This window comes from Protopterus annectens, chromosome 2.part0 (assembly GCF_019279795.1).
Source record: "Protopterus annectens isolate FY-2018-M chromosome 2.part0, PAN1.0, whole genome shotgun sequence".
NCBI classification, from domain to species: Eukaryota; Metazoa; Chordata; order Ceratodontiformes; family Protopteridae; genus Protopterus; species Protopterus annectens.
Genome location: NC_056728.1, coordinates 1,124,481,009 through 1,124,508,805, shown reverse-complemented (window position 1 = coordinate 1,124,508,805; position 27,797 = coordinate 1,124,481,009). Strand labels below are relative to the sequence as shown.

The 27,797-nt window shown below is 43.1% G+C and overlaps 1 protein-coding gene across 2 annotated transcripts in view; it reads left to right on the top strand.

Moving 5' to 3' along the window:
- Nucleotides 1-27,797, top strand: part of TRMT10A (tRNA methyltransferase 10A) — a 457,277-nt gene that overhangs the window by 298,263 nt on the left and 131,217 nt on the right. For both annotated transcript variants that reach the window (XM_044061318.1, XM_044061319.1), the window contains exon 6: nucleotides 997-1,146. In XM_044061318.1, the coding sequence (XP_043917253.1) occupies nucleotides 997-1,146 (150 nt within the window). The remainder of the gene's footprint in view (nucleotides 1-996; nucleotides 1,147-27,797) is intronic.

The following is a 27,797-nucleotide window of genomic DNA, read 5'->3' as shown; positions in this document are numbered from 1 at the left end:
AATATCATGAACCCCTAAATATATGGATGTTAGATTTTTAGAAACCCTGGTGAAACAGTGTTGGGAGAAAGTATCCAAATATTGCACACATTGCATAAAGCCAGTTTAAGATCACCTGTTATGGTGAATTCTCTAATTTGTAACATTTCCATTTTAATAATTTATTATATGTGCTACATGCTGTTTGTAGAATAATATGTAAGCCCCCACCTCTCTGCCCTTTCTATGACTGTAGATAACTTGCAGAGCTACTCAAGGAGGGCTAATAGGTCTGTCTGAAGAAGGTAAAATCAGCAGTCCTGAAGAGCTTAAGTAATTCCTGTAAAATCGGAGTATAGGTAATAAAGAAAGAAAGAATCAGAGCCATTAAAGAAAAAAACAGAAAGAGGCTGTGCCTCCAAGATAAACACTAAAGTGAACGAAAACTGTGTAGTAAGCAATTCAGTTTTAATTAAATTGCATTTTCAGTGACTTATATCCACAAAGTATGTGCCTGTTTATTTTTGTGGTGATGTTTTCCAGATGCTCAGTAATAAGATGCCACCCTTATGGGTGCAGGATTCAGTCCTAATCTCTTGTCACTGTCTTGTTTTGCTTGTATGATTGCCCCGTGTCTCTGTGCATTTTATCCAAGTATATTCCTGTGTCCTCCCTCTTCATAAAAGAAAAAAAAGCTAGTTGGTTATACTGACCTCCCTAAGTAGTGTCTGCATGTATGTATGTATACATACCTTTGCCCTTATGGCCTAAGTTGTGGCTGAAAGGTTTCCATAGGCATGCCCACTTACTTCACTAACAAATGATAAATACATAAAAAAAAGTCTTGTGGTATTGAGGTCATTTATTTATTTATTTATTTTTTGTAGTTTTTAGTATCTGCTGACTAACATGACGAAAATTGTCTTGTGCTTGTCTCTGAAGCTTAATCCTGTTAATTTTTAACATTCACCTTCTTTACTTTAAAACTGATTTTTTTCTCTCTCTCTTTTTATGAAGGATATCAATGTGAAATCGGAGCACTATGCTGAACTTATAAAGAAGGAAGATCTTGTTTACCTAACCTCTGATTCCCCAAATGTGCTAAGTGAATTAGAGGATACCAAAGCCTATGTCATTGGTGGTCTGGTAGATCACAACCACCACAAGGTATTTAAGTGTTACAGACTTAAAGTCTATATGAAGTTCTTACAGTGACTATTTTATTTTCTTGGAATTGGTGCTCTTTGTACATCATCTTGTTTACTAGCTGTAACTACTGAAAAAAATATACTTTTATATCTTAAAATGTGATTGTTCATAGGCATAGAGGACGATGATTGTCCATCTGTTTGGCCACCAACTTGTTAGAAAACACACACACACTGTTGGTAGGGCTGGCTGGCTGGCTGAGAGAATATGATGAAATGGATGATGGTCAAGCTGTCTTATACTGAGTTTGTGGAATCTAATGCCATTGCAACCCCTGGTGGAGACCAGGAGCCTCCTAAGTCATCTAAAGATAAATAGGGAGTGACTGTGACATCCTGATGTCATTGCACTAACTGTTGTCACAGCTATGGAACATGACCCAAGCGATGTGTGTATTATGGCTCCTATCTCAGTATTCTAACTTGCCATAGGATCCATCGCTTGGTAGGGCTAACACTGAGTTACTGCAAGATTGATTTGTGAGGAGTCAGGAGGCCTAGCCAGTGAAGAGTTATATCTGGGGATTCCCAGAAAGGAGCCATTGGGGTAATTGGTGGATGGTCAGTTATGGAAACCAAAGTAAACAGCATTAAGCCATTTGGGTTGGTGGAGACAGCATTAAAAACATGTTATTTGTGTATGTAAACCTGCCTTCCATACGAGGTAATAGTGGGTACCTCAATTGGAGAAGTTTTAAGTATCTTTGTTGAGAAGTAAACATAGATAGGGGAGTGGGAGACTGTCCAGTAGTGAAAGGATTGTATTGGTGAAGTGAGAGATGAGACTTAAATGACTGCAGAGTGGGAGATTTGTCTTATGTTCCCGTCCTTATCTGTGGCTTTGAGCTTTGTTTAGAGATTGAGATAATGAGATCATGGATACATTTGGAAGAAGTAAGTTTTGCTGACATGGTAGCAGCAACACTCTTCATGATAGTCACAGTCACAGAGTTCCTCAGTCTTTCTTGGAGTACAACCCAATACTGTTATTTTGAGAGGAAGCAAATGAGGTGATTTGAGCACCTTGTGAAAAGGCACCCTGGGTACTTCCCATTGGATGAGTGTACCAGGTGAAAGGGTTGAACAAAGAAGTTGAGTTTTCAAGCCTATTTGAATGTATTACCATTTGAATATCCAAGCTGCACAGGTAACTGTTTTACAGATGCACGCAAACTGTCTAAGCAAACAGGCATTGTCCATTTCTAGGTATCCTCCTATTACACCACAATGTACTAACGTCATCCCTAGGTTTTGAAAGGTTTGTGCACTAATAGGTGATACCACATCCACTCTGTCCTTACTAGTCATTTGAAATGTGGGAAATAAGTGGGAACTTTTGTTCAGCTTTTCCCCTACATGTCTATCTGTCTGTCTTTTCCTTACTTTACTCAAAGCATTATCCTCCCTTTATATCTTTTTGACCTGTCTGGCTTACCCAGAAGTCCTATTCTGTAGTTTGTCAAGGTCACTCTGCCTCATCTACTAACACCGCATGCACTGGGATCTCAGTATCTAATTATTTTCCTAAGAAAGACAATTCACACCAATATTCTTTAATGTTAGATGATATTTCTACCTTATTCCTATTTTTTGGTTCCTTAACTTTATGAACATTATGCACAGAATTTTTGTCTGTCTAAGATGCTTGTATTTTGGCTAAACAGGAATCATTTTAAGGCACTGGTCATTGTTAACTTCTCTTTCAGTACACTGTACTTGACACTTTTCTACTTTTTATGTTGCTTTCCTTCTGTCTCAGGATTAGTGAACTCCGCATGTCATATTCTTTCTCTTTCAAATATTGTTTTCTGTCTGCAAAAGATTTGTCTTCAAATTTCATCTTTTTACTTACTTACTGATACCTGCTTCCTACAGCGTTACCTTATTTGAGTTTTCTGTCTTACCCTTACAGAAATTGGCGTAGAAAACTTTTTCTATTGCTAGTAAAGTCTGTCAGATCACTCTCAGCATTCATCTGCTGTATAGCATTCTTCATTTCTGTGGCTTTCTGTTTTCACTTGACAGATATTTTAGAATTCTACATTTTCAATGCTTTCTAAATGCAGTCTCTTTGAATACACATTTTTCATGAGTGATTCACTCTTTTCAGTTTGACTAGCCATTTCTACTGCCTGCATTGCAGTGCTTTCATGGTGCAATGACATTTCTACTGTTTGCTTTCTAACACTTTTAACACCTTAAGGCTGCAATATTTTATGATGTAGCTACCTTTCTTGTACTGGTTCTCCTCTTGCAGGTTGTTTTTTGTTAAAGGTGTATGTTGACCTATCTGTTTAAATGGTGTTGGTTCATTTTTCCTTTATGTATCCTTAGCCTTGTTAAAGACAAACGCACACTTATAAGTGTGTCTAGTGGTTGCTCTTCCCATTTTCCCTTGGTTAGGGAGAAGCAAATCTTATGGCTTATTCACTTGCTGATTCCCATTCCCAAACTGATCAGGTAGTCTGCCAAAATGATTACCATTATCCCATTGCCTGTACAAATCTTTAAAGTGGAGAAATATTTCCCTGTTACGGTATCATGTTAAACTGGGAGCTGCAGCAGCAGGATGAACTACATTTTCAAGCCACCGTTCATAATCTGATACTATGTTTTGTCTCCTTGAATGCAAGCTAATACAACTATCTTTTCAGTATGTCTTTTTTTAAACATATAGTGCCTTTGTAAGTGTAGCATTAATGACTGAATCTAGGAGCTGTGTAGCTCCCTTCTGTCAATTAAAACATTGCATTTAACATTGCAGCAGTGCAGTAGCAAAAAGCTGACTCCGCTTTTCTTGCAAATAATTTAAGGCAATTAGTATACTTAGAGGTTGGCAAAGAAGAAGTGGGATTGTCAGAGAGATGAAGAAAGTAGACAGGAGTGTAAGGAGATGAGGTGCATGGCAAAGAGAGAGGTGGCGAAGGCTAAGGATAAGGCATATGAAGAGTTGTATGAAAGGTTGGACACTAAGGAGGGAGAAAAGGACCTGTACCACCGATTGGCTAGACAGAGGGACTGAGCTAGGAAAGATGTGCAGCAGGTAAAGGTGATAAAGGATAATGAGGGAAACATACTCACAAGCGAGGAGAGTGTGTTGAGCAGATGGAGAGTACTTTGAGGGGTTGATGAATGAAGAGAATGAGAGGGAGAGAAGGTTGGATGATGTGGGTATAGTGAATCATGAAGTGCAATGGATTAGCAAGGAGGAAGTAAGGATAGCTATAAAGATGATGAAGAATGGGAAAGGCTGTTGGTCCAGATGACATACCTTTGGAAGCATGGAGGTGTTTAGGTGAAATGGCAGTGGAGTTTTTAATCAGATTGTTTAATGAAATCTTGGAAAGTGAGAGGATGCCTGAGGAATGGAGAAAAAGTGTTTTGGTACCGATTTTTAAGAATAAGGGTAATGTGTAAAGCTGTAGTAACTACAGAAGGATTAAATTGATCAGTCACAACAAGAAGTTATGGGAAAGAGTAGTTGAAGCTAGGTTAAGAAGGGACGTGATGATTAGTGATCTGCAGTATAGTTTCATGCCGGGAAAAAGCACTACAGATGTGATGTTTGCTCTGAGAGTGTTGATGGAGAAGTACAGAGAAGGTCAAAAGGAGTTGCATAGTGTTTTTGTAGACTTAGAGAAAGCATATGACAAGGTGCCTAGAGAGGAGTTGTATTGTATGAGGAAGTCGGGAGTGTCAGAGAAGTATGTAAGAGTGGTACAGGATATGTTCGAGGGTAGTGTGACAGTGGTGTGGTCTGCGGTGGGAGTGACTGATGCGTTTAAGGTGGAGGTGGGATTACATCAAGGATCAGCTCTGAGCCCTTTCTTATTTGCAATGGTGAAGGACAGGTTGACAGACGAGATCAGACAGGAGTCCCCGTGGACTATGATGTTTGCAGATGACATTGTGATCTGTAGTGAGAGTAGGGAACAGGTGGAGGAGACCTTGGAGAGATGGAGATATGCTCTAGAGAGTAGAGGAATGAAGGTCAGCAGGACTAAGACAGAATATATGTGTGTGAATGAGAGGGAGGATAGAGGGATGGTGAGGATGCAAGGAGTAGAGGTGGCGAAGGTGGATGAGTTTAAATACTTGGGATCAATAGTTCAGAGTAATGGTGAGCATGGAAAAGAGGTGAAGAAGAGAGTACAGACAGGATGGAGTGGGTGGAGAAGAGTGTCAGGAGTGATTTGTGACAGACAAGTACCAGTAAGAGTGAAAGGGAAGGTCTACAAGAGGGTAGTGAGACCAGCTATGTTATATGGGTTGGAGACAATGTTATTGACAAAAAGGCAGGAGTTAGAGCTGGATGTGGCAGAGTTAAAGATGTTAAGATTTGCACTGGGTGTGACAAGGGTGGACAGGATCAGGAATATGTATATTAGAGGGTCAGCCCAGGTTGGAAGGTTTGGAGACAAAGCCAGAGAGGCAAGATTACATTGGTTTGGACGTGCTGAGGAGGGATGCTGAGTATATTGGGAAAAAGAAGATACCAGGTAAAAGGAAAAGAAGAAGGCCTAGGATAAGGTTTATGGATGTGGTGAGAGAGGACATGCAGTTGGTTGGTGTGACAGAGCAAGATGCAGAAGACAGGAAGAAATGGAAACCGATCATCCACTGTGGTGACCCCTAACAGGAAAAGCCGAAAGAAGAAATGAGTATGCTTAGTATCAGATGCCCATTTCACTGCATGTATAAGTGCCACTGTTAGTTGTACAAAATCTGTCTGTGTACCCCATTTTTCAGCATTTAAAACAGATTTTCTGCAATTTGACACATGCTTAGTCTATGTCCAGACTATTCAGTTTTTATCATAGTTTCATTACAGTTGCTGTACTAGTACAATAACATTGTTGGTGTACTTGGGGTGAGTCTAAAACACTCAGTCTTCTTACAAAAAAAAAAAAAAAAGTCTGATAAAGCCCTTTAAAACTTATCAGTGGCTAACATTTCTGTCGTATAAATGATTAAAAAAAAGCCTACTTTATTAATATACAGGCAACAAATTATAATAACCACAAATCTTTTTTGCACCACAGTCAATCAGCTCTTGAAAACGTACTTCGTCTAACCAAATAGCAAAACCAACGAATTCAGTACCCACTTTATCCAAACAGCAACCCGTCTTAATAAACCCGCAGCACAGGCAGAGAAAGTTCCTTTCCCACCTTTAGATGTTTTTCGTGTTTCACTGTTACATTTGGGTAATCTGCTGGCAGGTTGCCCTCAGTCGGCTTGAATTCCAAAGTCTTGGGTCCTGCGTCGGTTGCTGTCTCCTCTTCCATGACGTCAGGTCATCAGGGATATAAAACAAGCAGCCGACGCCATTTTCTTTAGTCTTTCTTGCTGCGCGGTACCCGAAGCAGAAGCATTTTGCAAGTGCCGGTCGGCCAACTCCTGAAATATTCGAGTTTGAGTTTCAGAATCAAAGTCTTCACTAAAGCTAAGTACCCTGTTGGGGAAACTTTTTTCTTGCTCCATACCGATGTCAGAAAAAGTTAATAGCTGTATTACTTGTGGGAGGCAAATACCTCATAAGGATTTCCATTTATACTGTATTCCTTGCATAGGCCCTGATCACAACGTACCTGGCTGACGGTTCTGTGCTAGATTTAACCAACGCACTATTAAGGGTCGGTATATTTTTGCCTCAAAGTATTTTGGAAACAGATTTAACTACCCAGAAATGTCATTGGATAGCAATCCGATTACTGGAGTACATAAAAAACGCAAAGAAAAGGACAGAGACAGACAGTCGAGGTCCAAAACCGACGACGAAGCTTCTACTAAGCCAGTCACCGGTACTCAGTGAGGCGCTTTCGCAGCCCCTGATACCCGCTACTTTCGAGTCACAGGCCCCTACCGAGACCCATGTGGAGTCCGGCACGCCGCGAGATACTAAGCGTATTGGACCCACGGATGTATCTCTCTCAGATGGGTCTGGAGCCGCTGAGCAGGCACTGGCTTCTAAGGGTGTATTCAGGCCTCAACATTTTTATATCAAACCGACGACAGCTGCAAAACCAAAGACAAAAGCAACTTCTAAAGCTAAAAAACTGACGCATGAGCCACGTGCACAGGCCGCTATGCCTAAAAAACAGATGATCAAAATGGCTGAAGACCTTATTACCTTGATCGGGGTTCCCATCCCCCTCCTGATAAGAGGCCTAGGCAAGACACTGACTATGAATCTTCAGATCAGGTTTCTATTTCTTCTGATTCCTCCTCTGATCAGGAATTATCTATACCTCCCTATGAGGATTCTGATGCAGAGGAGTCTTATCCCATCTGCATCACCTCCTGAGGATTATTCATTTGGAGAAACATTGCATACTTTGAGGGAGCATTTTCACTGGGAGAGTCAAGACTTCTCAGAATCAAAAAAGAGGCTCAGGGATTTCCTTCTTCTCCCTCAGCACAGGCCTTTAGCCATACCCCCTGTTTTAGACATTGAGGCTGATGTGTTTTCGGAGTCAAGCTTGACCCCGGACTCCTTACCTCCGGCTCCCAGCAAGCCTGACCGATATTACAGGGTCCCTGACTCACACAAATTTTTATTTAGAAACCCTGATGCTGATCCTGAAACTATTCAAGGGCACTGGATAGATGGGGAAAGAAGGTTTATACATCTGCAACCTTGGCTATTAGAGCCTTAAATTGCCAGTTTCATATGCTCAAGTATCAACAACGTGTCATGGGATTGCTGAAACAGAAAATGATGTTGATTTCTGAATGTGCAAAAAATAAAAAAAATGCAGGAATTATTGCATGCAGCTGAACAAGTTGGAAAGCATACTTTGCAATGTGGTTTTGATTCCTTAGAGGCCTCCTGCAGGGCCGAAGTTACTGGATCTGTGATTAGGAGGCATGCCTGGCTAAAAGAGCAAAATTTGCCTGATCATGTTAAAGCTAAATTACTGGATGCACCTTTACAGCATGATACTCTGTTTGGTATTAAGGCAGAAGATGTTTTAAAGAAAATGGAAGACAAAGCTAAGTCTATGCAAACTGTAAAAGACTTCTTACAAGTGCAGCCAACAAGATTCAGTAGACACTGGCCTACAAAAAATTGGTCCTTTCCTGTGTCAGACAGAGCTCAAAGGGGAAAATCCAGACACCCAAAGGGTTCCAGATACCAGTCACAAGATTCTTACAGGTCAAAGCAATGGGGTGCTTCTACCTCCAAATCTGGAGGAGATAAAGTGCAAACCTACAGAAAACAGTCCCAATGACTTCCCTCTGCCTTCACCAAACACTTAACTTTTGGCAGCACCCTTAGGGGGAAAATTAGCACGTTTTGCTCAAAATTGGCAGTTAATAACCCAGGACAAGTGGGTACTAAACATAGTATCACAGGGATACAGATTCTATTTCCATACTCTGCCAATGGCAAACAGTTGGCTGGATCTGCCAAAAAGTCAATGGGCAGAGGCACAGAAACAGGTTACGTCCCTCATGGATATGGGGGCCATTCAGCCAGTACCAGAACAGGAAAAAGGACAAGGTTTTTACTCAAGACTGTTCTTGGTACCCAGAAAGGACAAGGCCTGGCGGCCAATACTGGATTTTTCAATTTTGAACACATACCTGGACATTCCAAAATTCAAAATGCTGACTTTGCAGCAGCTTCTGCCCATGCTGGGCAAGAATACTTGGCTGGTGACATTAGACCTAAAAGAGGCATACCTGCGTGTCCCAATAAGAGAATCGTGCAGAAGATACCTCAGATTCAAGGCTGGCTTTATGCATTACCAATTCTCTGCACTGCCCTTTGGCTTATCTACTGCTCCCAGGGTATTCACAAAGTGCCTAGAGGGTCTTTACAAAGTGCCTGGCACCAGTAATTGCTTTTTGCAGACAAAGATGTATGCAAATATATCCTTACTTGGACGACTGTCTCATTCAAGCAGAGAAAAAGGACATTCTTCTTCAACACCTGGCATTTGTGAAAAGGCTTCTAACATGCCTAGGGTACACAATAAATGAAAAGAAATCAAAACTGGTACCCTCTCAAAAGATAACATTCCTGGGTGCAAGCTTGAATACAACTGCCCAGATGGCTTACCTCACGCCAGACAAACAAAGGCAACTGACTACTTACTTCAAACTGATGGCAGCAAAAACCTGCATCCTGCATCCTACTGATTCCATATGCAAGACTGCATATGAGGAAACTTCAATGGCACCTAAAAAGCTTATGGAGTCAACATTGTCACAGTCTGGAAACAATGATTCCTCTCATTCCCTGCCTACAACAGGAGTTTCTGTGGTGGGCAAAGGCATGTCACCAAAACATGGGATTTGCCTTCACTCTACCCCCTGCCAGCCAAACCTTAACAACAGACGCATCAGATTATGCATGGTGGGCCTGCCGCCCACATGGCGGGAAGATGCATTCAGGGCGTATGGACCCCAAAACAAATGCATCTGCATATCAACCAAAAAGAGATGCTAGCTGTTCAAAATGCCCTGACAGCCTTCAAGGACTTACTTCATCCAGGACAACTACTGATAAAGACGGACAACACCACGGTTATGTGGTATATAAACAAGCAGGGGGGCACGCACTTATAACCGCTTTGCAGATTAGCCATGGCACTGTGGGACACAGCTTTGACTTACCAGATACATCTTCAAGCTCAATTCCAGCCTGGAAAACAAAATACTCTGGCAGACGATTTAAGCAGAAACCTTATGGATCCTCATGAGTGAAAACTAAATCCACAAGTCTTCAGCATGATAACAAAGAAATGGGGGAGCCCGGACATAGATCTATTTGCCTCTCCTCAAAATTATCAGTTGAAAAGATTCTCCACAAGGACTTATCATAGACAAGCATGGAAAGTGGACACCCTATCCTTCAGTTGGAAAAACCTATCAGTTTGCACCTTTCCTCCACTGCCTCTTCTTCCCAGGGTCCTACTAAAAGTCAGACAAGAGAAACCAAAGATGATACTAATTGCCCTGGACTGGCCCCGTCAATACTGGTACCCAATCCTAAGGAACTTGTCTCAATACCCAGCTTGGAACTTATCTCAAAGACCTCAACTACTGTCCCAGCAAAACAATCAGATCCTGCACAATCAACTCCAGACACTGAACCTGGCAGCACGGCTGATCATATAGTTATACAAACAACCCCTCTCAGTAAAGCTGTGATTGATGTCATTTTGGAAGCCAGAAGGCCTAGTACTAGAAAATCTTATGATGATGAATGGAAGAGATTCTGTGCTTGAAATCAAGCACAAGGAACTGATGCAGCAGAACCAAATATTCCTCAGATATTACAGTACTTGACTGAGATGCTTGACAAAGGCTTATCTTTCTCAATTAAACTCCATGCCTCTGCCATTTCAGCTTATTACAATACAGAGCCACCAATCTGTTTTCATCCTTTACTAAAGCAGTATCTTAGAGGAGCCAAAAATTTAAGGCCTCCTAGAAGATCACCAATACCTGCATGAGACCTCAATTATGTGTTGGAAAAGCTCACCCTGCCTCCATTTGAACCAGCTGCTACTGCTGATATAAAGTTCTTATCATGGAAAACAGCTCTGCTACTAGACATTACTTCAGCAAGAAGAGTCCGTTCATGGCTGTGGAGCCTTTTATCATATTTTACGCAGGCAGGGTGTCTCTGAGGACCAATCCATTTATACCTAAGGTGGTTTCCATTGTGGCTCTTAACCAAACTATTCATCTGCCAACCTGTTATCCAAATCCGCAGAACAAGGGGGAGATAATTCTGCATTCCTTGGACGTACACAGACAGCTAAGATTTTACTTGAGCAGGACTAAAGCTCTAAGAAAAACTGAGCAATTACTAGTGACATATGCTGCAGTATCAGAAGGAAAGGCTATTTCAAAGCAGACTATTTCAAAGTGGATAAGCCACTGCATTCGTTTCTGCTACTTACACCATGACAAACCTGTGCCCAAGGGCATTAGGTCTCATTCCACCAGAGCTGCAGCTACTTCAGCAGCCTTTCTCAGAGGAGTACCATCCAAAGACATTCTAGAGGCTGCTACTTGGAGTTCTGTTCACACCTTTACAAAGCATTATCATTTGCCTCTCTACTCTAAGTCAAGGGCAGGCTTTGCCACTGCAGTTCTGCAGGGCCTTATAGCCACACCTAATGTTGTTTAGCTCCAGCCTCCCATCCATAGCTTTGGGATTCTACCCAAATGTAATGACTACAACAGCGAAACACGAAGAACATAGTACAGTTGTGTGCACTTACCATAAATGTAGATGTTAGAGTGTATTCACTGGTGCAGTCCAGGTTACCCGCCCGCCATCCCCCTTTCATTCTGGAGTTTACCTTTCCTTCTCTATCTTCTACAACCTATGTGGTGTATTTGCTTGTATATGAAAGTAAAGTTTGGATTGATGCATGTATATACAGTCTTTATATATATATTTTTGCTACCTTTTTGGGGGCACCTGACATCTGGGGCAAGAAAAACTAAAGAAAATGGCATTGGCTGCTTGTTTTATACCCCTGACGAGCTGACATCATGGAAGAGGAGACAGCAACCGACACAGGACCCAAGACTTTGGAATTCAGTTCGATTGAGGGCAACCTGCCGGGAGATAACCCAAATTTAATGACTGCAACAGTGAATACACTCGAACATCTACATTTATGGTAAGTGTACACAACTGTACTTTCCCAAAACACTTCCAGTCAAACCAGTATCAATTTCTGCAATCCAGCTGATGTTACTAACCTTAATACCTACCACCCCTGCCCCTGATAAAATATCATCTGAGTATGAAAAAAATGCTGCTAATGCTCCAGTTTTTCCTTTCTCTTTCCTAATTAACCACTCCATTACTGAAAGCTGTATCCCAACCATATAGAAAAGGTTGACAGTGCCCAGTACAGATGCAGGTACCTGGGCCGTTAAGTTTACCTATAAAACTAGCACTAGAACTGTAACCTGTAATTTATTGAAGCAGTACGTGGAGTTAAGCTCACAGCAGCTGGCTTGAATGCCAGATAGCACTAATACCATATCACAGCACTGTCTATAATAGCACTATTCAGTGTTATTCCCTATCCGTAGTGACCAGCCTAGAGTCTTCAAACCCTAATAAACTTTTGCAAATCTTAGGTTAAAGAAGGAAGAACAAACGCACTGGACACCAAACCACAAAAAACTTGGAAAATAACTAGAAATCCACCAAGGAGGCTAGCAGGAGGCGTGACCAACTCCCAGAAGAGAAGCCAAAGGGTGTAAAAAGTGAAATTATTTTATTAATCTAAACAGTTGTTTTTTTTAATCCAAATCTTAGGTAGTCCCACAAAACCTACACCTCCAAAACACACACACACAGAACCACAAAACACACACCTACATTTGCGGAGGCTCTCAGTACAAATCTGCCCAAGCAGAGACCTCCAAAGCAGAAATGCAAGCAACCTCCACCCCCCCAACACAACTCAAATGACACATAGCCCACATACTCAATGTGCCACTCAATTCCAGCCCATAAGGCATAACGTACCCAACACTCTAGTCATAGGTGACTCTATAGTCAGGCACACTGATGTTCCACTCACCAGGCTAAACAAGGAAAAAGTTGCTTTCAGCTGCCTGTCAGGTGCCAGGATTCGCCACATAAAGCACGCACTCAGGTCACTCCACAACAAGTACAAATATGACTCTGTCATTGTCCATGTTGGTGTAAATGACCTAAGACGTACCTCCCTGGACTACATGAAAAGAGACATGGAGGAGCTCTCCGATCTTGTAGCCCAGGCCGGTATGACTCTGGCCCTGAGTAGCATCCTGCCGTCACCCAGAATGACACCACAGTACAGGGACAAAATGATTGACATTAACAATTGGCTAAGCTTTTGGTGTCATTCTAAAGGAATCCAGTATCTGTCTGCCTGGGATGACATGATCGACAGACCACGCTGCTTTGCCAGAGATGGCCTGCACCTGTCGCCCTTGGGATTCCGGATACTGGCAAAGGCACTTGCCACCCCTATAATGCCTTTTTTGGGCAAGGTTCAAATGACAAATTCATAACCGTAACAGGTACAAGCAAGCAAAATCTAAGGGTAATGCTGCTGAATGCTAGAAGTCTAAACCTCAAAATGCACTCACTCGAGGCACTCCTTAAAATGCAGAACACTGACATCTGTGCAGTGACAGAGACCTGGTTCAAAGCTCCAGAGAGCACCCCTATATTACCTGTCTATAATTCATACCACACCTTTCGGCCACAAAACCCGGACCGAAACACTAAAGATGGAGGCGTGTCCATATTCATTAAGGATATCCACACCTCCAAGCTAGTTGCTCAGCATAATGCGTCCGAGATTATCCAAGTTCAACTAACTCTGGGCAAAACCGCAATCCAGATTGTAGCTTGCTACAAACCCCCTCACCATGTCCCAGGGTTCCCACTCCTCTTTTCTTGATACACTGGAAAATATTAAGGTACAACCCAACACTCTAATAATGGGTGATTTCAACTACCCTACCATTAACTGGGAAAACTACTCATGTACCAACACTTTTGCTCAACGTTTTCTGGAAATCATCAGTTCCAACGCTTTGGATCAACTTATCCACACCCCCACCAGGGGCAGCAATATCCTAGACCTGGTCATCACCAACATGGGTGACCGGTGTTCCACATCAGAGGTCAGCTCCTCATTGGTCAGATCCGACCACAAGCTAATCACCCTAGACATCCACATCCCGCTCCCACCCCCCTTTAGGAAAACAACCGTAAAACATTTCTCCAAAGCCAACTTCACACTTCTTAAGACAGAAGTGCCAAACTTCATGACACCCATGCAGATGGACAATAGAGGTACGACTGCTGAATCCTACACAAATGCACTTTATAAGCACTTACACAAGTGCATGGATCATGCTATCCCTAACAGAACCAAGATGCTATCCTCCAAAAAAAAGGAAGCCAATCTGGTGGTCTTCTGCTATAAACAAACTCTACAACAGAAGAAAGAAACTGTTGCAAAAAAGAGTAAAATCCCACGATTGGAGGAACTCCCTGGTCAGCCTCAGTAAGAAGCTGAGATCCCTCATAAAATCCTCCAAAGCTAGTTATGAAAACAAAATTGCCACTGATTCTAAAGACAACCACAATGCATTCTATAGCTATGTCAAAAATCTCAATGGCAACACTCAGATCTGCTCTGAGTTACAGCACAATGACACTAAATATACAGAACAAACTGATATTGCCAACATCCTGGCAGATAGGTTCAGTGCTAACTTTACCCCCCTCTCACCCCCTAAAGGGCCCATCTTTATACCGGAAGAATGCAAAGTTCCTGTAATCACGGCTGCCCAGGTAAAAACTTCACTCTCCAAAGCCAAGAACACAGCAACCAAGGGACCTGACAACATCCCAGGCTGCCTTCTACATGAACTACAGAATGAACTGGCACCCCACCTAAGTACCATGTTCAATCATAGCCTCACCTCAGGCTTTGTGCCCATTGAATGGTGTACCACGACAGTTATCCCACTCCACAAAGGGGGGGCCACAAAAGTCCCTGGGAACTACCGCCCCATTAGCCTGACGAGCCTCGTTTGCAAGGCCATGGAACATATCATCATGGAACTCATAAACAAAAACATTGGGGATCTCCAAACTCTGGACCCCACACAGTTTGGGTTTGTAAAAGGCAGATCATGTCTCCTAAACCTGATAGACTTCTTTGAAGTAGTCACCAAAGCCATAGATGAGGGTAAGGTGACTCACACAGCCTATCTAGATCTCACCAAGGCGTTCGACACCATTCCCCACTCTGGAATTATAGATAAACTCACTAAACTAGGTATAAATCGCTATGTCACAAGATGGGTTGCCAGCTGGCTTACTGACAGAACCCACACTGTGAAAGTAGCAGACTCCAAATCAGACTTCAGACCAGTGACAAGTGGAGTACCACAGGGTTCAGTCCTGTGTCCTCTCCTGTTTGGTATCTACTTCTCTGAAGTACAGGCCAACACAGAAGGTCTTTGGCTAACTAAATTTGCAGATGACTGCAAACTAGGAGCCATAATTGAAGCTTCTAACGATGTGGACATCCTACAAAAGGGCCTCACCTAGACAGATGCCCGGTGTCAAAGACATGGTCTCAAGCTCAATGCCAAAAAGTGCATTGTCATCCCCTTTGGTAAAAACTCTGTACCCATGAACTACCACATAGGCGGCAGTCTACTTAACACTGAAAGTGTGATGAGACCTTGGGACACAGGTGGACAGTAGTCTCTCCTTTGATTATCACATCGCCACAGTGGTCAGGAAATCTTTCTGTGTGGCACACCTCATCACAAAAGGTTTCTCATCCAGAAAAAAAGAGGTCATTGTTCCCCTCTACTCATCACTCATTAGACCCATTATAGAGTACAACGCCCCTTTTGGTATGTACCTCACAAGACATCTACAACAACTGGAAAGGCTGCAAAAATACCTCACAAAGAGGATTACTGGCCTCAAACAGATGCCTTACGCAGACTGTCTCAAAAAACTCCAGCTTTACTCCATCGCATATTGCCTACTCGGAGGCGATCTCTGCCTAACATACAAAGCTATGTCAAACCCAGAGCTGTTGGACATGCCCCACTTAAAGAAATCCCAATCCGTCCGAGTTACATGCTCTAGGGACCTAAACCTTGTCACCACAATAAACAGAACATGCTGGAGGGATAGATTCCTGTCCCAGAGACTTCCCATACTCTGGAACAGACTACCTATCTTTGTCAAACAGAGCTCCTCATTAACACTATTCAAGAAAAATCTTGTTGATTGGATGCGTAATAGGAAATTCACTCTGGGGATCACTTCAGTGGTTCTGCTTGACAGGGGCACAGGAAAATAATTTTCTTGGGTGGCGAAAGCCAGGGTACCTTTTTAGCTAGGCTTGTATAGGCCCTAGGGCCAATAGCCTAGTACCTACCTATGAACTTATGGCTTAAAGTTTGTGGTAAATGCAAGCAGCTTACACTTAGTAGAGCCACCTCTATTTTTTAGGTCACATAATTTTTGCTCAAGTGTAACCATTATAGCTAAACAGAACCTTTTGAATCTAATGCACAGAGAGTGTTATGTAATGTTTAGCAAAGTACTCCATCACTGCTAACTGTATCCAGACATTTTGGCTTGCTTTTTGTCATAGCGTCAGGGCTCCCAAGCATGCCACCGGTAATGCAAGTTCAAGGTTATCCTGAGGCATCAGTAGAGCCAAACAAGATATGAAAGGGAATACAAAATATCTTGTGTCCTTGCTTTTTTGTTCTGTTCTGGATGGATGTTTGTAGTGCACTGTCATATCCCTGGGGATTAACGATTTGATGATGCAGGCTGTCAGAGCAGGGTTTTAATAGCCCATGGCACTAATAGGTGTGTTAGGCTGAGTTAATACAGCGCTGTAGTGCCATTGCACCCTCAACAAAGGAGGTCTTAAGGAACAAAAGGTGTTCCTCGTCAGAGTGATAGCACTCACAAGGATCACTGCAGGCTGACCCATCAAATGGGGCATGGCACCAAACTCTTCTGTTCTACCTTCTCCCAGTATGACTGCAATTTTCACAGTATGACTGTTCTTTGGAAAGATAAACTTTACAATTATTCTGGTTACTTGCACCCTAAGTATTGAACAGGTAAGGTGTTGACAAAGCAAAGTAGAAAAACATTTTTTTTGTGGGGGCAGACCAAAAATGTTCCCTGTGCAGGAAACAGACCACCCTATGTAACCCTTGATCCAGTGTTGCCTGTTTTCATCCAATTTAAATGTGGGTTGTCAGATCCAATCTCAGCACCGATCTTGAAGCTTTTTGGTTCCAGGGCTGTGACTCCTCACCTACAGATAATTCCCTGGTTTCTACCCTGCTACCTCAGATCTCATTTACCACCTGAAGTGTTCACTCAATCGTCCAAGGGCTGCTTTATTGCATATCCTTTGTGGTATGTTTTCTCCAACTCCTGTCTTACCAAAAGAGTTTTCCTCTGTCAAGTTTACTATAAAATTGTGTTTAGAATTTTCTTAGGTAGTTTAGGTGTGTTTTTCTAGTTATTAAGACTGTTTCGAAAATACTTTTTCTATGTCATAGTTAAGAGCATTTTATAGAAGTTTTTAGGATACTTGTATTAAGTGTAGAATGACTTACATAGGTAAGTTTAGTCAGTCAGTTATTTTTTTGTGTGGGTACGTGTGCCTCTGTGCATGTGCGCATGCATGTGTAGATGTGTGTTTCACCTTTTTCCTCATGGCCAACAGTCAAGAATTTAAAAAGTGCACATATTGTGGGCATAAGCTGCCCCCAAGGGCCCACACTCATGTTGACGATGGAGGGAAGGGGATGAACCCAAAGTTGTCAGAGCTGTCTATTCCCATAGGGACTTCAGCACTAGATAGCTTGATGCCGAAATCAGTCCTTGGGTCAAGACCCATTTGTTTCGAGATTTTTGTAATGTCCGATGTCTATAGGGAGCCTATGGAGCCAGTGGCTTCTTTGTCCTTCAAGGCTTTCCATCAGGTCCTGTCAATGCCAAGGGGCAGAGTTCTGTCTTCAAGGTCAACTCTTTCCAAACCCAGCTTGGATCAGCTTCTGTTTCTCTTCCTACTGTTAGGGTCAGTCAGTCCTACAGACATCCCAGATTTCCAGTTGCGTTACCTCCAAGTCTAATTCTGAACCTTCTGATATATTTCCTCAGATGGTTCATGAAAACAGATGTGCAAACTGAAGCACCTAGACTCAATCACCTGAGGCAGTCACAGAAGACATGGATTTGGGTGAGGGTGAAGGCTCCCCAAGATCCCCTTTGAGGACATCACATTTGGCAAGATTCTGGAAATGATTAAACAGAGATGGAGAGATGGTCCACAGTTAGCCCATCTCCCTCCAAATCTTATGTTCCTGGAAGCCTTTGTTTCTGGCTCATCTTCCCCCTGGGTGGTCCACCCATCAATCTTCTCATTGATCTAATGGCTCAACAGGCATGGAAGAACCATGATGCGGTGGAGCTTATCCTGAAGTAGCTCAACAAAATTCTCTCTGCCCCCACAAATAGGAAACATTTGGAGCAAGGGTCCTCCAGTAGATGTGATGGTGGTAGCAGCTGCCACAAAAAGGAACTATCCAAAGAGAGGTCCTCTGTCCATCCCCTTAATAGTCTTCAGCAATGGACATCTTTGGGAAGCGGGGTTGCACTTCAATGACCTTTGCTCTCAGGGTGCTGAATTATGAAGCTCATGTCACCAGATTTCAGAGAAACTTGAGAAAGGAAATTTCCATGTCTCTCTCCGGGGTGTTACCAGCAGATGTCCAGAAGACTGCGGAATCCCAGCTGTCCACCCTCCAGTCTTCAAATATAGCCAGGTGACTACTGTCGAATGCAACTGATGGTACAGCTAGGGCTGCAGGCGCTAGCATTACCATTTGCCAGCATGCCTAGGTGTACCTCTACAATTTGCTGAAAGCTTCAGGACTTCCTTCATTAATGCCCCTTTTGATGAGTTGACCCTGTTCAGACCCAAAGTCTCACCAGGAGTCTTTAAGATGGTAAGGCCCTCCCTGCAGCAGTAGGCATCCTCTTCTTCATGCCTCAGATATCGTAATGAAGGAATCAGCAAGCTGGAAAGAGGATGTGGTTCAGGAAATCATAGTCCTTATCAGGAGACCCCTTGAGGTGCGCACCGTCTGTCAGAGGAGGAAGCAATAATAATAATGGGTGTCACCTCAAGGACAAGTGTGGGCCTCAGAATCAGGTCTTTTGTGAACCAGCTTCTGAAAAGCCCTTCCAGCATCCCTGGAGGATCACCCGACTACTGCACTCTAGGGGGCAGTTGGGGAATGCTTATCTCTGCACCCACAGGATTGGCAAAACATAACCACAGATTCATGGATGCTAAACATTATCTCCAGAAATCTGTTAAAAGGAAAAAATTTCCTGACATCCCACCCAGTAAATGGAACTTGCAGCAGCAGAGAATTCCAAGCTACTAGAAAAGCGTCATCCAATTAGTCCCAGCAGACCAGATAGAATTTTGAGTCAACTCATGGTCCACAAGGACAGTCACAGAGGGATGCTCTGGTCCACAAATGGCCCTGGTTCACCTTTATGCCTTTTCCCCCATTGCTTCTAATGAACACATTTCTACAGAAAGCAAGATTGTGCAAGGCCACAGTGATCCTCATTGCCCCCTTCTGGCTTCGGCAGACATGGTTTCCATTTCTTTGGCCTCTTTAAGTACATCTTCTCTGGAAACTGGATCACTATCCTGGTCTTTTGTCTAACCCATTCAGACTAGCTCCCCCAGATCAGAAAACCGTGAAATGAACCCCTTGCTTACTCCAATTCCAACAGTATCTAGAGATTCCAGGCTTTTCCCCTCAGTTGTTCGGATATTATCAGCTTTTCAAAAAAAATGCACCGCCAAGGTGCACCATTGCAAATGAATACGATTTTCTATTTGGGCATTATCAAAAAGTCTATTCCTTCCATTTTAGAGCTTTTATTGGAATTCTTTCACAAAAGATCTAGCTACTCAACTATCAAGGTACAGCTGGCAGCCATTTCTAGTTTTTACATAGGCCAGAACAACTCTTCTGTTGACTCTCAAAAGATTTCCAAAGCATTTTTAAAAGAGACTTTTCTTCTTTGGCCTCAAATCAGAGATCCTGCTCCTCTTTGGGATATTACTTTCACGTTGCAAGCACTGACTCAGCCACCGTTTGAACCATTGGCCTCAATGGAGTTGAAGTTTCTGTCTTGGAAAACATTTGTTCTGGTGGCTGTCACTTCAGCTAAGTGTGCATCAGAGATGCAAGCACTTTCCTGCTTACCTCCTTACTTGGTTTTTCAGAAGGGTAGGGTTTCACCGAGAACTAATGCTTTTTATGTAAGGTGGGATCCACAGCTCATCTGAATCAGGTCATAAATTTACCAGTCTTTTTTTTCTACAATAGTCTAATATAAATTAATACATGCTTCATTTGCTGGACATTCGTCACCAACTCAAGTTGTATCTTCACAGAACTGAGCCTTTCAGGACGTCTGATCATTTTTTTGTGGCATTCTCCAGATAAAAACTGGGCAAAGGGTTCATTAAGGTTACTTTGTCAAAATGGTTATCGGATTACATTATCTCTGTGTACAATAAAAAGGGCTTATCCTTACAGTTTAAGCCTAAAGATCATTCCATAAGAGCTGTGGCTACATTTACAGCCTTTGCTAGTAAACTTTCTATTGATGCTATCTGTGCAGTGGCTACTTGGTCAACAATTCATACATCTGTGTCACATTGTAAGCTGAAAGAACAGTCACAATCTCGTTCATCCTTTGGCTCAACCATTTGCTCAACCATTCTTAGGTATGTCCTTCCTTGGTACCACCTAGAGCTATATGCTTGGGAGTCTGTCCCACAGTTGAGTTGGATGAAAGTAGATGATATTTGATAAAAAAGGTACGTACTTATAATGATAGATCCATGTCATCTGATTTTTGTCCCTTCCCTCCCACCTTCTCCTGCCAAAATTGTCACTAATGAGACTCCAAAGACCGGTCGACCTTGGCATTCCCTGTCGATAAGAAGTCACCACTGCCAGTGCTCTCCAGTCCATGGCCCATTTCATATCATTTAGAAGCTAACTAGAATTACACCCCTTTTTCATTAGAGTAAGTTTTTTGCTGTTATCTTGAATATATTATTCATCAGGGGCAAAACTCGAGCTGAGGTATTAGGGTGAAGACCAAGGAATTATGGGTAGTGGAGGAATCAGAGCCCTGGAACCAAAAAGCTTCAAGAATAGGTGCCCCAGTCAAATCCGACAATTCACAGTTAAACCTGACTACAATCAAACAACATGAATCTGTCTTTATCATAAGTACATAACTTTTGTTTTTTTATTTTAACTCAGTAATTGCTGAATATTGAGGAAAGCAAAGCACCCATTATAGCAACTTTGGTATGAAAACAGTGTCTGACATGAGGAATAAGATTTTATTTACTCCTTTTATCATTGGTATACCATGTGACAGCAGGCTGGCCATTAGCAGATAATGCTGCCACTCTTAAATATAGAACTAAAATATTAGTTATGTTAAAATTGTTACTTTAGAAGTCTTTAATTGGATAGTTAATAATAGGACAATTATAGATTACTTTGAACATAGCCATCTTCTGACTAGTATACCCTTTTAAACCATTTCAGTTGTATTTATGTGGGCATTTGGTGCCCTATTGCTAGCAAAATGTTTATTCATCCAAAGGATGCAAGACAAAGATCGAATGCATGCATGAACAGAGTCACTAACATGTAGCACACATACCTGCTGTTAGTTTGGAGGACTGTCAGTTCGCAACATGTGGTCAGCATGTTGGAGGACACTGCAGGTGGCAAAATCCACACAGATACAGGAAAGTAGTGCAGACTCTGCACAGAATGCACCCCAACCAAGAACCAAACTGATGTTAGGCAGTGATTTGTAACCACTGTGCTGCTTAAATTGTACACTGTAGCTTAATGTGGTGTATGGCCAGAGGGTCTTCATTCTGATCTGTCTGGTTATTGAGCTGGCTTTCAGATGCATTCTGTTCATAAGTCACTTTTGTTCTGAAAGTAGGTTCGTTTAAGATTTGTGATACCCCTTGCAGTGGATGGCTGATTGATTAATTTTAGGTTTTGTGTTTGCCTGTCTGTTTTATTTTAAACCCCTGCCCACTTGCTTGTATGTGTTTTTTAATGTAGTTTGTATTTTTTCTGGCATGCTTTTTCTACATGTAATTTTGCAAACTTTAATAGACATTGTGGAAGGAGAAATGCTGTTTTTGCATTTTTGCGATACTGTATCTCTCTTTTTAATTAAATGTGTTTACCAAGTTGAATATATGTTTTAATATATTTTGGAGAGATATCTGGAGCAGGAGAATATGCAGTTTGTAATAGTTTTCTTTTTTGTGATCATCTGATGTTCTCTATGTTTCACTGTTGCAGTCATCACACTTGGGTTATCTGCCTGCAGGTAGCCCTCAGTCAGCCCGAATACCAGAGACTTAGTATTTCTGCGTCGGTTGCTGTCACTCCAGGACTGACGTCAGGTCGTCAGGGGTATAAAAACAGGCAGCCGATGCCATTACATCAGTCTTTCTTGCCGAGGACCCCAAAGCAGAAACCGTTCACATGAGTGCCGGTCGGTCGCTACCTGAGTTTTTCGTTTATGAATTGAATCATCCTGATGTCTTCTAAAGCTAAGTACCCCATTGGGGATCCTTTTTTCTTGCTCTAACCGATGTCAGAAAAAGTTAACAATTGCCTTGCTTGTGGAAAGCAAATACCACACTGAGATTTTCATTCTTACTGCGTCACCTGTTTAGGCCCAGACTGTGACGTACCTCGCTGTCGGTTTTGTGCCTTGTTCAACACCCGAACCATTTGTTGTCAGGCCCTTATTGTCGCTAAATACTTTCGTTCTCGATCTCCGTACTCTGAAATGGATTCGGTAAGCCATCCGACTACCTATATTCTGAAAAAACATAAGGATAAAGATGGACAGACTGCACAGGGCCAAAGCTGCCAAAGACGCTTCCATTAAGCTAGTCGCCAGTTCGACGTTACTCAGTGAGGTGCTTTCACAGCCCCTGATGCCCACTTCAGTGGATTTGCAGGCAGCTACTGAGTCCCGTTCAGAGTCCAGTACGCCGCAAGACTCTTTTTTGAGTATGAAACCTGTGGATGTCTCTACCTTGGATGGGGCTGGAGCTGCTGAGCAGGCACTGGCTTCTGAGGAAGTTCTTCACACTACCGATGTTCGACACAAACCAAGGACTTCTTTTGCTTCTTCAGTTCTGTCTAAAATGACCGAGTTTCTAAGGCCAAGCGTACGCGCTATGCCTAGAAAACTGATGACCAAAGCGCATACACCTGCTTCTTTGCCACAACATCAAATGTTTAAAATGGCCGAAGACCTTATTATGCTGATTAGGAGAAGCCAGCCTTCCCCTGCTAAGAGAAAAAGAGACCAGTCCCCTGCAGCTTCAACAGACCGAGAGGCCGACGACTCTGAGGTATCTGATTATAAAGACATGCCCTTATCTGCTTATGAGGATTCTGATGCAGAGGAATCCATTCCCTCTGCCTGTCTTCCAGAGGACTTTTCTTTAGGTGAAACCTTGCATACTTTGAGAGCATTTCCATTGGGAATGCCAAGACTATCCTCAGTCCCAAAAAGAGACTCAGAGAATTTCTAGATTTGCCACAACATAGGCCTTTAGCAATACCCCCAGTCCAGGAAGTTGTTTATGATGTATTTATGGAATCCAGTCTTACTCCTGATACTTTACCCCCTGCTGCTAGGAAACCAGACCGGTACTATAGAGTACCTGATTCTTACAAATTCCTTTTCAAAAATCCTACTGCTTATCCAGAGATCATCTCCTAGGGGCCTAAAGGTATCAAAGCTACTACAGCTAAAAATCCCACCCCTTCGGACTGGGATTCCAGAGCTTTGGACAGATGGGGTAAGAAAGTATATACCTCTGCAACTCTCGCCATTAGGGCTTTGAATTGTCAGTTTCACATGCTGAAGTACCAACAACATATTATGGAACTTATTAAGCAGAAAATAGCAACCTTTACAGACTGTGCAGAAAACAAAGAATTGCAAGAGCTTATGCATTCTGCAAGCCAAGTCAGCAAGCATACATTGCAGTGTGGTTTTGACGCCCTAGAAGCATTTTGCAGGGCAGCAGTCACTGGTTGTGTACTGAGAAGGCAAGCTTGGCTTAAGGAGCAGAAATTGCCAGACCATGTCAAATCAAAGTTATAAGACACTCCTTTGAACAAGGACAATCTGTTTCGCACCAAAGCATGAGGTTCTTAAAAAGATGGAAGAAAAAGCTAAATCTATGCAGACAGTTAAAGAATTCTTGCAAGTACAGCCTCCTAGATTCAGTAGGCATTGCCCCTTGAAATATTGGTCCTTTCCAGCCCCCTCAAGGCCATCTCAAACTAGACCTAGGGGTAACGGACCACCCAGACTAGTCTCAGGGTATGCAGAGATCTACGCAATTGAATGCCTCCACCTCTAAAGCAGGGAGTGCTAAGCCACCACCTTATGGGAAGAGTTTCTAATGACTTCTCAACTCCACTCCCCACCTCTGCCCAGCTGCTTGTGCCCCTAGGAGGAAAACTTGCCCTTCATGCAAAAAAATGGATTTCCATCACCAAAAGACCGATGGGTCCTCAACATTGTATCCCAGGGGTACAAGTTTTGCGTCCACTCACTGCCAACCCCAAAAGGGTTCCAGACATTCCTCCAAACCAGTGGGTAGAGACACAAAACCAAGTTCAATCCCTGCTCTCTATAAAGGCAATTCATCCTGTTCATGCAGAATAGACAGGTCAAAGATTCTATTCCAGACTCTTCCTGGTACCCAGAAAAGAGGGCACTTGGCACCCAATCCTAGATCTTTCAATTCTCAACACCTTCCTGGCGGTACCAAAATTCAAAATGCTCACCCTGCAGCAGCTTCTACCTATGCTAGCCAAGGATGCCTGGTTAGTCACCCCAGACTTAAAAGAAGCCTATTTGCACATCGCTATAAGGGACTCATGCAGGAAATATCTACGCTTCAGGGCAGGATCTATGCATTATCAGCTCTCTGCACTTCCCTTTGGCTTATCCACTGCTCCCAGAGTATTCACAAAATGTCTGGCTCCAGCCGTTGCTTACTGCAGACAGAGAAATATTCGAACTTACCTGTGCTTGGACGACTGTCTGGTTCAGGCAGACAGTCAAAAAATGCTGTTGTAGCACCTGACATTTGTAAAAAAACCTTCTAACCTCCCTGGGGTACACCATCAACGAAAAGAAATCAAAATTAGTCCCCAGTCAAAAGATTGTATTTCTGGGAGCAAGCTTGGACACAGCATCCCAGATGGCATTCCTCACTCCAGAAAAACAAGCCTATCTGACAGACTATTTTACTCAAATGGCCACCAGACCCCAGCTATCCGCAAGGAAAATCCTGCAGACCCAAGGGTTCATGACCTCATGCATCCTACTAATTCCAAATCCCAGACTGCATATGAGGAAACTTCAGTGGTACTTAAACAGTCTTTGGTGCCAACATTCTCACAACCTGGAAACAGTCATTCCTATCATACCCTGTCTAAGGACAGAGTTTCTTTGGTGGGCAGCAGCATGCAACCACAACAAGGGACTGCTCTTTACTCAACCCCATGCCACCCAGACCCTTACCACAGACGCATCAGACTATGCCTGGGGGGCACAAATGGACGGCAAGTGCATTCAGCGCCACTGGAACCCAAGTCAAATTCATCTGCACATCAACCAAAAAGAGATTCTAGCGAACAGCTTTCAGATCCCTACTCTTTCCAGGACACCTGCTAATAAAAACAGACAACACCACAGTTATGTGGTACATCAACAAGTGGGGGGGGGCCCACTCTGCAGGCTAGCCATGGCCCTGTGGAACACGTCCTTGGACATGCAGGTCCATCTGCAAGCTCAATTCCTGCCAGGCAAACAAAACTCACTGGCAGACGAATTTAGCAGAAATCTCCTAGACCCACACGAGTGGCAATTAGAGCCCAGCACCTTCAACCTTCTGATTGAGAAATGGGGGACCCCAGAGGTGGATCTCTTTGCCTCCCCCTGAAATCACCAGTTCAGCAAATTCTGCACCAGGACACCTCATAGCAGAGCCTGGAAAGAGGATGTCCTATCCTTCCAGTGGGTCAATCTCTCAATCTGTGCCTTTCCCCCTCTGCCCCTTCTCTCATGAGTATTGCTCAAGATAAGACAGGACAGACCAAGGACAATTCTGATAGCCTCGCACTGGCCACATCAACACTGGTATCCACTCCTGCATAGCCTGTCACCGGTGCCACCCTGACACCTACACCAAAATCCAACATTGCTCTGTCAGCAGGGGGGACAAATCTTCCATCCGCAACTACAAACGCTAAATCTTGCAGCTTGGCTTATTCCTTGAATTCTCACCCAGTAACCAGCCTAAGCAAGCAGGTGCTGGACGTCATCCTTGAAGCCAGAAGACCCAGTACAAGGAAATTGTATGCTGATAAGTGGAAAAGGTACTGCTTCTGGATTCAGTCTAAAGGAGAGGACACAACTCTGCCCTCCCTGCCTCTAATCCTGGATTACTTAGCAGATCTACTCCACAGAGGCCTATGCTTCTCCTCCATTAAGATCCATGCCTCTCTCATTTCGCCTCATTGCAACACTGAGCCACCTCTTTTCTCTCACTCTCTTATCAAACAATTCCTGAGAGGGGCAAACAACTTAAGGCCACCAAGGAGAGCACCCACTCCTGCTTGGTACCTTAACTTTGTACTGGAAAGGCTCATGCTACCCCCCTTTGAGCCTGCAGCGTCAGCAGAGTTAAAATTCCTCTCTTGGAAAACAGCCTTGCTTCTGGCCATCACTTTAGCTAGAAGAGTGTCTGAGCTACAAGCACTTATGGCTGTGGAACCCTTCTTTATTTTCCATGCTGACAGGGTTTCCCTCAGGACTAACTCTTCCATCTGATGTTAATCTTTTTCCCATTCATCACTGATGTGTTCGGTTCCGAGCCCTCGGAATCGAGTCGGCCTAATACCAAGCTCGCGTACACCAAAAACTCTCAAGCTAAGCTGCTACCCACAATGCCCTTCTCCCAGTTACCTTAGATCTCATTTGCCGTGCAGCCATATAGCAGCATTTCACCGAGCTCTCCAGCTGTCATATTTTTACATATCTTTCATATTTTTACAAATCTTTTGTGTTTTTGAACCTTTTTCTGATTTAAACTCATTTTTTCTACCCTATCTCTCTATCTAGCTACCCTTCGGGTATTTCTTTTACCATTGTTGGTAACGCCCTCTCCTACCTTTGTAGAATTGTTTGATACCATTGTTGGATATCTTCCCTTTCTACTTCTTTCTATACTTTCTAGCAGTAATTTCTTTGTTCTTTCTTTTTGTGTGTTGGATATGTCTGATTAAAAAGGGACTTTGGGGTTCAAACACTGCACTTCCTGCAATGGCAAACTCCCCAACAGTGACTTACACGATGATTGTGTCTATTGTCTAGGGGTTTCTTACCTCTCTGTGAAACCTCCTTGTCAGATTTGTCTTGAGTTTTAGTCAGCGGACGCTGAATGAGAGGAAAAACAAACTCATCTTGAAAGGCCAGTCCTATCCTTCCAGTGGGTAAATCTCTCAATCTGTGCCTTTCCCCCTCTGCCCCTTCTCTCATGAGTATTGCTCAAGATAAGACAGGACAGACCAAGGACAATTCTGATAGCCTCGGACTGGCCACATCAACACTGGTATCCACTCCTGTGTAGCCTGTCACCGGTGCCACCCTGACACCTACACCAGAACCCAACCTTGCTCTGTCAGCAGGGGGGGACAGATCTTCCATCCGCAACTACCATCGCTAAATCTTGCAGCTTGGCTTATTCCTTGAATTCTCATCCAGTAGCCAGCCTAAGCAAGCAGGTGCTGGACGTCATCCTTAAAGCCAGAAGACCCAGTACAAGGAAATCGTTTGCTGATAAGTGGAAAAGGTACTGCTTCTGGATT